Source organism: Anolis sagrei, chromosome 3 (genome assembly GCF_037176765.1).
Source record: "Anolis sagrei isolate rAnoSag1 chromosome 3, rAnoSag1.mat, whole genome shotgun sequence".
Taxonomy (NCBI): domain Eukaryota; kingdom Metazoa; phylum Chordata; class Lepidosauria; order Squamata; family Dactyloidae; genus Anolis; species Anolis sagrei.
In genome coordinates, this window is record NC_090023.1 from 226359741 (window position 1) to 226375434 (window position 15694).

The 15694-nt window shown below is 38.9% G+C and overlaps 2 protein-coding genes across 6 annotated transcripts; one reads left to right on the plus strand and one right to left on the minus strand.

The window, feature by feature from the left end:
- Window positions 1-780: 780 nt before the first annotated feature.
- On the minus strand, window positions 781-7127 carry PIGX (phosphatidylinositol glycan anchor biosynthesis class X). 5 transcript variants are annotated; one of them, XM_060767989.2, is made up of 7 exons: window positions 7047-7127; window positions 6004-6103; window positions 4231-4288; window positions 3878-4019; window positions 3241-3454; window positions 2907-3007; window positions 781-2197 (listed from the first exon to the last, which is right to left on the minus strand). In XM_060767989.2, the coding sequence occupies exons 2-7, from the start codon at window positions 6056-6058 to the stop codon at window positions 2042-2044; spliced, it is 726 nt and encodes a 241-aa protein (XP_060623972.2). In that variant the 5' UTR covers window positions 6059-6103; window positions 7047-7127; the 3' UTR covers window positions 781-2041. The 5 variants fall into 5 exon arrangements, with proteins under 5 accessions (XP_060623972.2, XP_060623971.2, XP_067322033.1 ...); XM_060767988.2 differs by having other exon boundaries at window positions 7034-7100; XM_067465932.1 differs by lacking the exon at window positions 7047-7127 and adding an exon at window positions 6945-7027.
- On the plus strand, window positions 7116-11653 carry CEP19 (centrosomal protein 19). The gene is made up of 2 exons (XM_060767991.2): window positions 7116-7474; window positions 8640-11653. The coding sequence occupies exons 1-2, from the start codon at window positions 7345-7347 to the stop codon at window positions 8999-9001; spliced, it is 492 nt and encodes a 163-aa protein (XP_060623974.1). The 5' UTR covers window positions 7116-7344; the 3' UTR covers window positions 9002-11653.
- The last annotated feature ends 4041 nt before the right edge of the window (window positions 11654-15694 follow it).

Below are 15694 nucleotides of genomic sequence, written 5' to 3' on the forward strand. Positions count from 1 at the left end.
GGACATACCCTCAAGCTTTAGACTAGCAGGGGGAAAACAAGATATTGTTGGGCATCCTTTGCCATTGGTTTTACAATATAGGACTAACTGGAGTTACAATACAACAGTGGCTCCCAACCTTCTAGTCGGTGGACCACCAGTTGTCCACAAGAACAATAATATGGTCCACAGCCTCACCATTACTACAGTTTCCTTGAAACCACACAGCAACGAGGCCGACGAGTCTCGTGAAACCCTCTTATAGTGCCAAGGCAACGAGGATGTCAGGAGGGGAGAGGCTGATTACCAACAAAAGATTACTACTACCACATCAGCTCTAGATTATTAAAAATGTTTTTCTGTGGACGAGCAGATGGTGACTACTGCATGGCATATGTTCTTTATCAGAAACTAGAGCCGATATGGTCTATCCAATGCAATTTTTTGAATCAGCACCCCAAATAACCAAACCAAATCTAAAGTTGACCAAAAACTAATTCATAAACCTTTTGGTACTAATGTTGGAGAGTGGTCCCTCTCCAACATTAGTCAAAGTGGTCACTGTTCAAGTGGCCCTGGTCAGAAAAAGGTTGGGAACCACTGCAACACAAAAACATTCTGAGAGCACAGTTGTAGTCAAGAAAGTCGTGCACAGGAAGTTACAATTGTTATATTTTATAAACATCATTCTTTTGCACACTCAACACATTTATTATGCTTACGCCTGCTCTTCAGCTTAGAAATGGCGATGAGCACCACACCCAAGAGTCGGACACAACTAGAAATAATGTCAGGGGAAACTTTACCTTTACTATAATGTCTTTAATAAGCTTTTACTGAAAAGAAAAATGTAAACATGACAACATAATTACAAGAACAGATCAGCTTCTAATACAGAGATAAAAAGATGTAGAATATAACTTTTTCAGATCAACATTAATCCAAAAGGAATTAAGATGAGCAAGAATGGCTCAATGATGACCTTTCATTATGTACTACACATTATTCTAACAAAATTCTGCATTGTAAAAATGCAGTATCTTTCCATCTCGCCCTTTATGCTAAGCCTGAGATAGTAGCTGAAATATTTTCAAATGCTCTCATCGCTCTACAATTTGTACAGGGAGAACAAATGACCAGTATACTAAATTAACACATCAATGAAAGATGTCAAAAAAACAAGCTTTTAGAAATAACAAGGGAGTTAGAAATAAAGGGTTTTTTTATTTTATAGAGACCCAAAAATAACATTGGATAATAAAAAAGACAGGTTACAACAAAATACACAAGCAATAATACCAGCACAAATAAGAAAAAAAATCTAAAGGTGAGAAAGCGTGTTTCGGGCCATATTTATTGGATATTTTTATTTCTATAAACATACTGGAGTTGGCCCAATTTTTTTATTTCTATAAAAACAGGGGGAAAGTAGGTTTTCATTTTTGATACCATATAGAAATGATCAGATATTTAACACAAAATCTTGGATCTTTTCTTTTAAAACTTATTTACATAATTGCAGCTGTTTAATGCCCCCTGGTGATATGGAAAGCTTGCTAGGAATAGAAAAACTGAGAAAGCTTGGAAGCACTCATTTTTTCCATTAATGAAGCAATTTCCTTTCTGTATTTCCTCGTATTTTCATGGCTAATGATTTACATCCAGAGTTTTGTCATTGCTTCGGGTAATTCCACCTGCTGTATTATTCCCTCTGGGCATCAAATTCATCTAGTTTATTGTTTACAAACTGAAATTGAATACAGTGCTACTGCCACTTAGAATTCAGTTTTAATGGTGTGGTTGATTTCCCCTATTGAATTCTCATATTCAACAATTTTATATTAAACTGACATTCAAAAGCCTATTTGGGAAGGATTGCAAAAATTCTAGAGCAAAAATATATCAGATTATATACAGCAAAGCACGTTTGACACCAAAATGTACATGACCCGCATCCAATCTATGATGTAAGCCCGTACTTTTCTCATTCTTTGTCTTTCAGTTGTATTTAGACAACCCTTTTTTTTCCTATGATGAGTCAGCAATAAAATCTTGTTTGGTTTCACAGTGAGCCTTGAACAAAGAAGAAATGGCCATGTTTGTATAAAGATGAAAGGATAAGACTGGAACATAATATTGTAGTGATAAGAGTCCCGGCGCATACCAATGTAAGGTGATGATTGAATCCAACTGGTATCTGCAGTTTCAACTTCTTAACCTTCAATAAAAGAGTTAAAGTTAAAAGCCAAATAATATTCCTTTATTCAAAACTTATTTGTCAGGAAAGTGGCAAATCAATATCTTAAATATGTGTTGGGCATTATATAATTAAACACTTTGACTTAACAGGTTTTTTTTAGCACATACCATTTTATAAAAGGTTTCCCCCGATGTTAAGTCTAGTCATGTGCAGACTCTGGGGGGTGGTGCTCATCTCCATTTCTAAGCCAAAAAGCCAGTGTTGTCCATAGACACCTCCAAGGTCATGTGGCCAGCATGACTGCATAGAGCACCATTGCCTTCCCACCAATGCAGTACCTATTGATCTACTCACATTTGCATGTTTTCAAACTGTTAGGTTGGCAGAAGACGGGGCTAACAGTGGGAGCTCACCCTGCTCCCTGGATTTGAACCATCAACCTTTCGGTCAGCAAGTTCAGCAGTTTAACCTGTTGCACCACCTGGGCTCCTATACTATTTTATAAGACCCTTTATACCATTCTGTATGTGTCTACTAATTGTCTTTTTATCTTGGAAACAGTCCTACCAATGGTTAGAAACCTAAAATCCCACTAGAACCGATGGGATTTAAACATTTTAACTATGTATGCAGGGTTGTAGGCTTGATTCAATTGGTATTGCTACTAGAACAGCATAGATATTTTAAATTCAAGGATAAGTAAGAAAAGAAAGAAATGTAAACATACATTTTTGAGCTTCAAACTATCCCAGCGGCACATATTAATACTCTGTTGGGAACAGGGGGCTTCTATTTCAGTTTCTTGCAAGCAATCCACTGAGAGAAAAGCTACAAAGAGAAAAATAAATAAATAATGAAATAAAATGCGCATAAAGGAAACAGATTATTAATATTTTTATGAATACTTTCCACATCCCTGAATACATTTTTGCAATTTCCTTATTTTCTCTATTAAAAGTTTTATGATATGATGACACCCCTCCCACACTCATATACTCCTTTTATTCCTCTTCCAACCACTCTCATGTCATGTCCCCCAAAATAGAAAGTTAGTTGCTCACTTTTCTGGCAACTGATCAATATTTCTGGACTCTGCAGTACAGTAAATATTCTTCCATCATCCTTTGTTGGCCGGTGATATCGGCAATGCAAAGGTAATAATGCTTTAAAACAGAATTGGCATTCAGAATCAGGTTTCATGTAAACAAGGACAGTAATATCTGTGGCCAAGTATTCAGGAACTTCCAAATCTATATTATCTGAAATTACTAAAGCCTGCAGAAAAAAGAACAGAGAAATAGTTGATAAGACAGTATCATTTCAGAATCACTGTCCCCTTCTACACAGCCAAATAAAATTTAGATTATCTGCTCTGAACTGGGTTATATGGCAGTGTAGATTCATATAATCCAGTCCAAGCAGATGACGTAGATACTGGATTATATGGCAGTGTAGAAGGGGCCCCAGAGATCTACCAAGACACCAAAATTTATATTTTTCCCATTTGTAATGTACTGTACAGGATTGCTCTTTTACGGACAAGGTGATAAGCTATATAAATATTATTTGCTTATCAAGAAAAACAATTCTTATATGCTATCATAAATCAAATTTTGTGAATATACCTCATGGCCAAGTGTTTTACATTCTGTCATTGGTTAATATTCCATAAGTACACAAATCAGCTCAAAGTCATACCTCAGTGAGATTGTACTTTTGCAAAGATATCAGTTCATAGGGGTCCACATATAATCCTCTGGGAAGATGTACTTTAGTTGCCACTGTGCAGTTTCTTATTCCTTCATCAAATATACCAAGATTTATCTTAATTAAGAGATCTCTAAAATTTAAAATAAGAAAACAGACAAAAAACACTGTCAAATGATACAAATAATCTCAAAAGAATATCAAAGAATCTTGTGGTACCATTTAGTCTGTCATACTAATTCACTTCTTAATAACTACATCAAACATATTGCCACAGGGAGACAGCTGTTTTAAGGATCCATATGCCTTATAAATAGGCAAGTAGCAGATTGTGATAAACCTACCTATGAAAGCCGTCTTTCAAAATTTGTTGCATAACATCTGGACATTTGTTCTGTGCATCTATTAAAAACAGAAATATTTTGTGGTTTTAGCAGTACTAACATATTTGCTAGTAGTACAAAGAAGCCACATCAACACATTTAAAATTTGAATCGTTTGTCTTTAAAAATTGTACTAGAATGACTTTTAAAAGTGAGGTGGAATGGGTTAACAGATCATATAAAGCAGGAGTGGCCAAAGGACACTTGTGCAGAACAACCCCATCCATGTCCATCATTTTAAAACTGAAAAAAGTCCTTAACAAAGTAAACAGTTTTATTGTTGGGGGGCACTCTGTGTAAGGGGGTCCAGTTTTCATCCAAAACTAGTGATTTTGGTTTACTTTCAAAAAGATCCTGTGCTTAAATATTGTTAGCACCCACCAAATAAAAAAAGGCAGCATTGCTCTGGCATGACCTATAGAGGGCACACTGGACACACTTCAGCAAATATTAATGTTAATAAAATGGGGCAATGGTTGGAAGAGCAATAATCCAGGGGTAGAAGGAACCTTGTCTATTCCTAGATCTTAGAAATTTGCAATCCCAGTATAATGAGGACTATCTGGTGAAGCCACAGGCAGATATGGCAACTGTGCAGCTCTCCTGATGTGGCTGAACTATACATCCTAGATTATTTACCATTGGCAAATAATGGCCAAGGTTGCCCAGAATTCCATATAGCCCAGACTATCAAGGCATAAAATACCACAATATCTGCTTTGAACTGGATTGTCTGAGTCCACACGGCCATATATTCCAGTTCAAGGTGGAAAATGTGGGATTTTATTATTATATATCTGTGGAATGTCCAGGGTGGGAGAAATAACTCTTGTCTGTTTGAGGCAAGTGTGAACGTTGCAATTGGCCAGTTGATTAGCAAGGAATAGCCTTGCAACTTCAAAGCCTGGCTGCTTCCTGCCTGGGAATTGCAACATTCACACTTCCCTCAAAGAGAAAAAAGTTCTTTCTCCCACCCTGAACATTCCACAGATATATAGACCCCACTTGTCTAGTTTCTAACAGACCTCACAACCTCTGAGGATACCTTCCATAGATGTGGGTGAAATGTCAGGAGAGAATGCTTCTGGAGCATGGCCTTACAGCCCAGAAAACTCACAGGAACCCAGTGATTCCAGCCATGAACGCTTTCGACAACACATATTTTAAGTCAGATAATGAAGGGTATGTGTGCCAAGTTTGGTCCAGATCCACCAAGCCATGTATGAGCCTTTGTGGTACAAACAAACATACCCCATGAAAACACACTGACTGAATCCTGAATGTGCTAGAATATAATCAACTGCAATAGCACAAGTATTTTAATTCAGAATGTAATAAAATATCCATAAAGGCCAGTTAAGCAATAACCGGTACATCATTCATTCACCCAGGGCCCTTCCACACAGCCATATAACCCAGAATATCAAGGCAGAAAACCCCTCAATATCTGTTTTGAACTGGGTTTTCTGAATCCATATTGCTACATATTCCAGTTCAAAGTAAATAATGTGGGATTTTATTGAGCTGTGTGGAAGGGGCCCCATAATATCAAGGCAGAAAATCCCTCAATATCTGCTTTGAACTGGGTTATCTGAGTCCACACTGCCACATATTCAAGCAAATAATGTTCACATGTTCAAGCAAATAAGAAGGGGCCCCAGTGCAGTGGTTGGCATGGGGCTTTATGCAGTTTACTCACCAACTAGTTTCAGGGGGAGGTGGAGCTCAACTTACATGTGTATTGTAATATGCACAGTAAAGAAATGATCCATAATGGAAGGATATCCATTTGAAGGTGCAAGGACTAGTTCTACAGAGACATTTCAGCATAAAACTGCAAGGAAAAGGAATCCCATTATGATATATCAGAATCCGTTTAGAATCCTTTGACAAAACTGTGTGTTGGGAACAGCAGGAAAGATCAACTTGATCTGACAGAACTCCGTAGATTAAAATTCCAAAACCAGGTAAGATATTTTTTAAAATTACTGTTTTTAGTCTGCAACAGGCCTGAGCAAACTTGGACCCTCCAGATGTTTTGGACTTCAACTCCCACAATTCCTAACAGCCTGAGCTAACTTGGTCCCTCCAAGTGTATTGGACTTCAACTCCCACAATTCCTAACAGCCTGAGCTAACTTGGGCCCTCCAGGTGTTTTGGACTTCAACTCCCACCATTCCTAACAGCCTGGGCAAACTTGGGCCCTCTGGGTGTTTTGGACTTCAACTCCCACCATTCCTATCAGCCTGAGCAAACTTGGGCCCTCCAGGTGTTTTGGACTTCAACTCCCACCATTCCTAACAGCCTACCGGCTGTTAGGAATGGTGGGAGTTGAAGTCCAAAACACCTGGAGGGCCCAAGTTTGCCCAGGCTTGGTCTATAAACATTTTCTAATTTGAAACTGCACATGCCTTTAGTACAACCATTCCCATGATTTCATGGGTGCCTCTACACTGTAAAATTAATGCACTTTGATACCACTTTTAACTGAGATAGCTCAATCCTATGGAATCTTGGGGGTTGTCATTTTTACTAGATCTTTAACCTTTGCCTCAGCAGACTACAAATCCCAGGATTCCATAGCATTGAGCCATGGCAGATAAAGCGGTATCTAAATGCATCAATTTTACAATACAGATGCCTCCTTACGTGGAAAACATTTAGGCAGATCTTACACTGCCATCCTCCTGACTATTCCTTCTTTCCTCCGTTCATCTTTGCTCTCTCGTCCCTTCCCACCCTTCCTCCCTCATTCAAGGCTTACGTTTCCTGGTCACCTGATGCTTAGCCTCACGCTGACCCAGGAAGCGAACCGGGGAATAGAGGCGCTCCTTTGTTTTGCTTCCGGTTCAAGGCATTTCTCCCTACAGCTGTTCCTTTCAGAGCGTTGCCTCTCCTGTTTTCCTATTGCCATCCTCTCTGGCTCCTAAAAGGCTGGAATAAGGAAGCCCCTTGTGGTGACTTCAAAAATGTTGCTGCCTTCAGTCAGCTGAAATAATTATAATTGTTCAAATTGCTCCTTAGGCACAAAATAAGTGGAATGTCTTTGGCCTGAGCTGACAAGCAGGAGCTGAGATGGCCTACCTGGCTAAGAAATGTGGCCTCCAGTTACAGCCACCTTCGATTATTCTCATCTATGAGGATCAGCTCAAGAATAACATCCGCAAGCGCATCATGCCTGTTCGGAATTTCTCCAGGTTTTCAGGTAAAACATGCTCATTTTGCTATTCATTGTCCAAAGGATTTAGATCAGGCGTGGGCAAAGTGGGGCCCTCCATGTGTTTTGGACTTCAACTCCCACAATTCCTAACAGCCTCAGGCCCTTTCCTTTTCCCTCTCAGCCGCTTAAGCAGGCAGCTAGCTGAGCCTGGGAGTTTTGGCAACAGTTACATTTTTAGACTTGAGCTGTGCAGGAGCTTGCAGAGAAAGAGACAGTTCTTGCTTCATGAGCTGCTGAAAGGTGATTTTCCACATGGACACCTAAATACCATTTTGAATCTCTCTAAAAGGACATTGTATAAGTCAATGCAACTGTTCACATGAACGTACATATGCTGCTCTGCATTACAAAGAGTAAACTTCTTGTTCTTTACTGATCATCCGTGTGGCATATTTTCTTTCTCTAGCAAGACAGTGTGTGGACTGGTAAAATGTGAACTACACATGATTTTCATTACGCCACAAGTTTCTCATCTGATATCAGCCACTGGTTGAGGTTCTGGATTTTTGTCTGCCGCTTGCTGCGAGAGTGTTCCTGCGAGTTTCTCTGTAGATCTTAGAAAGCTATTTCTTGACTTAAGGCATTGGTTTGCATGCTGGCTGATATCCGAACAGAGGATGGGCTGGAGATGTCAATGCCTTGGTCCTTTCATTACAGGCTGCTCCTTCTTATGATAAGTAACCTTATGGTCGACATAAGTCAGAAATTACTTTAAGGCACATAAGCACAGAGCAAGCTTGGTTTTTTGCCACTCCAGAGAGGGAGCAGTGGATTCAGACTGCAGGGAAAGAGATTCCACCTAAACATTAAGTACTACTTCCTGATGGTGACATCTGAGCAACAGTGGAATATGCTGCCTCAGGGTGTAGTGGAACCTCCTTCTTTGAAAGTTTTTAAGCGTAGACTAGACGGTTATCTGTTGGGAGTGCTTTGATTGTGTATTCATGTATGTCAGGAGGTTGGACTGGATGATGCTTGTGGACTCTTCCAACTGTATGATTCTTACAACAAAGGAATGAAATCATCCTCATTGTCTTCTTATACTGTTAGATTTGCTTTAAAAAATCCTTTTCAATGTATAATTTCCAAATCGTGTTTAAATATTGGATTTTTTTTTGTTATCTGGTTTATTTTTTCATTTTTGATGTAGATTGCAGCAGGGCAGCAGAACAGCTAAAGAATAACCCTCGACACAAAGCTTATTTGAATGGAGTTTCACTGGAACAGCTACAAAAGTTACACCGTTTATTGAGATGTCACTTGGAGGGACAAAGTTTAACTCAGAGTTTGGAACAAATTAAGCGAGAAGAAACAATTGATCCAGAAGAAGACCTGAACAAACTGGATGACAAGGAGCTAGCCAAGAAGAAGAAAATCATGGATGAGTTGTTTGAAAAGAACAGGAAAAAGAAAGATGATCCCGATTTCATCTATGATGTTGAGGTAGCATTCCCACAGGATGAAGAGCTTGAAGCCTGTGAGTGGGATACAAAGTCAGATGAGGAGTTTTGACCCAGACATATGCTCTGGCCTCATGGTGTGTACAGTGTAGTCACCCTGGGAATGAAAAAAAAAAAGCAAAATAACAGGCCCCTGTATTTTAGCAACAAAACTTGATTTTGAAAGTCACTGTTTTATCTTGCCAAATTAGATCAAAGTTTATTTTTTATATTTTTAGCATATAAAAATGTTGTTAACTTTGTTTTTTGAAACATGACTAAACTCTATTTTTATTTACAACCTGTAGGTGAGTTCTTTCCTTCAACACATGTAGTATATAAAAACAAAATTCCAAGTTTTAAAAATCCCTACAACTGACATTCTATTAGTGATGTGTTAGCCATTCTATACAAATTACCGACATTTGCTATAGCACAACAAATATATTTTGCTGATAGTGGTAGATGCAGAGTTGTACATTCAGTAACATTGTACATTGTGGTTATGAGCTGAGCATTGTACAGCAGTACCCACTCATTGGCATATGTTTTGAATGTTGCTATTGTCCCAGCTTTCTCTCAGAATTCTACCAATCATTTGGGATGTTTTCTACATGTTTGCAGAGTACTGGCCTTTACACTAATTGTACCTCTTCATTTTGCCAGTCCCAGACAATTTTCTGTGTTACTCAACTATGAAAAAATAGACTGCCTGCTTCTACATAATGTCTTTTCATGTGGGTTGCAGCAGCTATTCACCTGGATTTTGAAATGGCAGGCAATCAGCCTGCCCCAACAAGAAGTCACTCAACTGAGAGTTGTTGCAGAATTGACTGCTTTTATGAATGGGCTTCCACTCCATGATATCAGTAGAGCTACTACATGATCTGGACCACTCACTTCATATCACATTATAGACTATACTTAAAGTCCCAAATGAGCCTGCTTTTGGGAGGGTGGTTCTTTTTTCCTGTGTGGCATGACACTCCCTCCTTCTCCTATGGTTTGGAGCTTGCTAGTCTTCTATTTATGTGAATTACAGAGACCACGAAGAAGGAGGAGAGGTTGCTTACCTGCAACTGTAATTCTGCAAGTGGTCATCTGTGAACAAGCAGAATCTTGCCTGTCCTACCTTTGAGGTGTCCTGCCTTTTACTTAAATCCTTGTATGCTATTTTAGCTTCCATGTAATTGAGAGTTGGAAATGTGCTGTGTGGTGTGAATGGAGAGTGGGGCCTATTACCAAAAATTAGCAGGTTCCAAATGCTCTCTGCAGGTGCCCAATTTGTGTGAGTTCACAACTGACAATTCAGGAACTACAGTGATAGGTAAGTAACCTGTCCATAGGTGTTAGTTGTTCACAGAAGAGCCTTGTTATAGCTATTATTTGTTACAGTTCCCAGCAGCAATCTTCCTTCTGTTCCATGAATCCATTTTTCACATATGCATTCTCTAAGCTGATTACTCCATAGTGTTTGTTCCACTCAGGCACACATGCATAACATTTTCGGTCAAGAGTGCATTTTTACACTCCCATACTTTTCTGCAGAGCATGGTGGTCTTTATTATGGTAGAGAGCCTAACTAGCACTATATGAATTACACTGACAAATAATCCAGTTCAATGTAGTTCAGTGTAGACAGGGCCACAGAATTCTTAGCCCTGATAAATTTCTTGGAGGCAAAGAGACATGTCTCCTATGCCACTTAAATATATAAGTTCAAAAGATACACACAGGCACTGATTTTATCATTCCATTATTAAATATGTCCTTCCAAATATGCAATAATTTATTTATTATGTATTTATTTAATATATTTATACCCTACCTTTCTCCCCGAGGGGATTCAAAGCAGCTAACAATCACACAATTTAAAACAAAATGAGTACAAAAATTACAAAAAGAAACAAATAGTATTGTCTCTGGTTCAAAATACAATTAAGACATAATACATACAATTAAAATGCATTTTAAAACATATAACCCCCCCCCCCAAATTCCACCCACGACCTCACCAGCATCATGCCCCTCGTCCTTTTCCTAATACCTACTGGCAGAGTAAGGCCTGCTTGCAGAAGGCCTGTAGGGATGGGGCCATCCTGGGAGCAGCTACCGAAAAGGTTCTCTCCCTTGTTCCCAGAAAACTTGCTTGAGTGGGTGGGGGACAGAGAGAAGGCGCTCCCCAGTTGATTGTAAATGTCTACCAGGTTCTTAGAGAGATGGTCCTTCAGATAACTTGGGCCAGAACCCATATTGGGCTTTGTAGGTCAAAACCAGCACTTTGAATTGTGCCCGGAAACATGTTGGCAGCCAGTGGAACAGTTGCAACAGAGGAGCCATGCTCTCTCCTGTGGACAGCTTCAGTTAGCAGTCTGGCTGCCGCTCTTTGAACCAGCTGAAGTTGGTTCAAATATTGCATGGATATTGAAAATATAATTTAAGGACATATCTAATATTTGGTCTCCAGAGGGCAATGTTGTAAAAGTTGCAAAATGTTATACAAATCTTGATACTTTGTGGAAAGCTTACATTATTGAAATACATGCAGAGCAGATTGTGAATAATATATCAAACCATCCTTGTAAATGACATTTTCTGGAGATCTAAATAAACATGAAAAGTAGATAAACTCTAATGATTTTCCTTATTTGACAAATTTGTCATGAGCCTTCAATTTCTAAGCTATGCTGACTAAGACAATCCTATCATCAGGCATTCTTGACAAGATTCTTTCAGTGGGGGGTTTGCCACTGCTTTCATTTGAGGCTGAGAAAGCATGATTTGGCCATAGTGGTGCACACCTTGGTAACATCCCATTTGGATTATTGTAATGTGCTGTATGTGGAGCTGCCTTTGAAATTTCAGTTAGTCCAAAGAACGGCAGCCAGGTATTAACTAAGGCTGGCGACAGCACACAACTCCCCTGTTGCAATAGCTCTATTGTCTGCCAGTTCATTTTTGGGAACTTTTCAAAGTGCTGGCTTTGATTTATAAAGCCCTTTACAGCTAGGCTACAGGTTATTTGAAGTACTGTATCTATCTTTTTGAATCACTACAATCACCTCTAGAGGGCCTCTCTCTGTGTCCTATTACTCAAGCATTTTTGGTGAGAACAAGGGAAAGGGACTTTTGGGTGGCTGCTCCCAGATACTGCAACATCCTCCCTGGAGAGAGTTTATATACTGATGCAGGTTGAACTTTTCAAGGTAGTGTGATTGAGATTTTACAGTGGGGATAAAATTTGAATATATTACAATATTTTTTAAATATTAATAGTTTTAATGTAAGTTGTTTAATCATTTTTATTTATGTGTATATATTTGCACTTATATGTATTGTTAGTGTCATAAGTCCCAGCATTGCGAGAAAGGTAGGATAAAAGTGAAGTAAATAATAATAAATAATAAGGGTCACCCAGTGGGTTTTTGTAGTTGAATGAGATTCAAGGCCGGGTCTCCCAAATTCCAACACTCCGATCAGCTGGCACACTGACTGGTTGACAACTGATTTTGTTGTAATAAGGCATAAAGTTAATCTGTGATAGAAAATTACTTCATGAAGGTATTCTACCCCATTATCAAAACATACATAAACTTGAAATGTGAGGCTTTTAAAAAAAAGTTAACCTCAAAATTCAATTTTACTATTGAAAACAATACATCTAAAATCAGTACCTTTACTTTATTGTGATGCTGTGGTTTCAACTTTTAAAATATGTGTAGCCCATTCTTCATATATTAAAGGTATTTGTATTCAAATCACCTGTCAACTTGTGACAACTCAATCAATTTCATAGTATTTTCTTAGGGAAGGAATACTCAGAAGTGTTTTACCATTGTGTTCCTCACCCAACTTCAAACAGCCCACAGTCCCTTTCAGAGTCTCTGGGCACTCTGCACATTTACCCAGAAAGAACTTAATCTGCCTGCTGATAAATCTACCCTGAAATAATTTACAAAAGATTGTCTTTGTCAGCTTCCTTTAGTAAGGTCTTCCCATATCGGCTCTATCACATATTAAAATCTTGTTTTCAGAGAACAAATTTAGCAACTGTGTTTTCTTTAAAAGTAATGTGTTCTTTTGTGGTCAGTTGCTATTGAGTATCAGTAATGTACTTCCATATTGTTATATTTGTGTGCACACATATCTTTCCACCTCCTGAAACACTTGCAATCCACGTAGCAGAGGGATAACGTAGCAGAGAGCGGTCAACCCTCCTGTTTAAGAAGCTGCACTGGCTGCCATTTATTTTCCGGGTCCAATTCAAGGTACAGGTTTTGACCTACAAAGCCCTGAATGATTTGGGACCCGCCTACCTGTGTGACCGCATCTCCATTTACAAACCCACGCAACTTCTTCAATCTTCCGGAGAGACCCTTCTCTTGCTCCCGCCTGCATCGCAAGCGCGACTTGTGAGGATGAAGGAGAGGGCTTTCTCTGTAGTGCCCCCCCCCCCCCCGGCTCTGGAACTAACTCCCCGGAGAGCTCAGACAAGGCCTCTCGCTGGCAATTTTCAGGAAGAAGCTGAAAACCTGGTTATTCCAATGTGCCTTCAATGATTGAATGTAGGACACTCCCTGTCCAAAATGACCTCAGAAGCACTTTAGTTTATGACTCGTGCAATTAAATCCTTCCTCATCCCGGTTCCCCATCATGACAATCCTTACATTGCCTATCTCCCATTGTTTTTAACTTTTTAAATTTTATTCTGATGTGGCCCTGCTCTGTGGAATTCTTGTGTTTGATAGAATCATAGAATCATAGAATCAAAGAGTTGGAAGAGACCTCATGGGCCATCCAGTCCAACCCCCTGCCAAGAAGCAGGAATGTTGCATTCAAAATATTTATATTTGATTTTATATTGTTGTGTTGTTTTTTTTATATTGGTTTTTGCATTGTATGTTTTGTGTATACTGTGTTTATTGTGTTTGATGGGCGTGGCCTCATGTAAGCCATCCTGAGTCCCCCTGGGGGAGATGGAGTGGGGTATAAATAAAGATTATTATTATTATTATTATTATTATTATTACAAGAAGGCTGAAACCTGAAAGAAATTTACAAATTGCATTTTGTTCTATTTGAACAGTTTTGTAAAAAAAGTTTTAAAAGGCATGGCAGTTTACTTTGTATGTTTTTGTGAAGCAAAATCTATTTAATGTATTGTCAAAGGCTTTCATGGCTGGAATTGCTGGGTTGTTGTAGGTTTTTCAGGCTATATAGCCGTGTTCTAGAAGCATTCTCCCCTGACATTTCCCCTGCATCTATGGCAAGCATCCTCAGAGGATGCTTGCCATAGATGCAGGCAAAACGTCAGGAGAGAATGCTTCTAGAACATGGTCATATAGCCCAAAAAACCTACAACAACCCAAAATCTATTTAATCTGATCTGTCAACAAAATATATGCTGTGTTAGATATATATAATAGCACATTTATTCTCTGAGCATAATAATACATTTATTTTCTGAGTGTAGTTCTTAGATAGACAAAACAATGCCCCAAACAAAAGGAAGATATCCACAAATTTGAGGTATCAGATTTTTAAATATGTGACAAATATGTGACAAACCTTTAGAAAACAATCCTAAAGTTGAAAGACCACTGATGGTGGGGAAAACTGTGAGAAAGTAGAACCCTGGAAGAAAGCATGGCTGACTGGTACTCTGAATAGAAAGACTCTACCCCGTTGTGTTGCTGAAAGCTTTCATGGCCGGAATCACTGGGTGCTGTGAGTTGTCCGGGCTGTATGGCCATGTTCCAGAAGCATTATCTCCTGACATTGTGGCAGGCATCCTCAGAGGTTGAGGGAGCTGTTGGAAACTAGGCAAGTGACATTTATATATCTGTGGAATGTCCGGGATGGGAGAACAAGTTCTTGTCTGCTTGAGGCAGGTGTGAATGTTGTAATTGGTGGTCTTGATTAGCATTTAATGGCCTTGCAATTTCAATGCCTGGCTAGTTGCTGCCTGGGAAAATCCTTTGTTGGTAGGTGTTAGCTAGCCCTGATTCTTGTCTGGAATTACCCTGCTTTTTTAGTGTTACTGCACATCATGTTATTGCAAATCCCAATAAAAGTCATGTTGCATTAGTAAAAACCAAGACTTTTCACTTAAAGGAATGACAAGTGAAATCACTACTGTGAGGGGAAAAACAGAAAGTCTGGAAAATGGACTGCTGTATTACTTTTGTGACATCAGCAACATATAAACCCATTAGCAGAAAAACAAATGTCAGGTGTCAGTCCAGAGCTCTGATAAAACTTGCCAGGACTGACCAGAGTAATACAAAAAGGAGAAGGGACAGAGAAGTCACTGGAAAAACCATGAAGGGAAAGTGGAGTTAGTGAAGCAAGTAGCCAAGATAAGAGATAAAAAGTTGAGAAACTGAGAAGGAAATGCAATGTAGGTGGAAAGAGGTGAAGGCAAGCCCTGTGACTATGACAGATTGAATTTATCTCCACCCACCAACTCACCCACAGAGTCTTGACAAAAAAGGAAACTCTCTGAAGCTAATGTTTGCATTTCAAAGGAAGCTCAAAAGTACCAAGAAATGCAGTCATGAAAAATTAATGCCAATGTCTAATTTAAACCTTAATGATCTCTGTCTTCTATGTCCTAGTTTTAGTCTTAAATCATTCCCAGTTTTGTTTTGTTTTTTCTAATGGATCTGGCTGAGTGCATAAAAAGGAAACTGTCCCTGCTCATTCACTCTACACATTCATATAGCAATTTATTGCTATAATTTTATGTATATACGCATACGCGAAC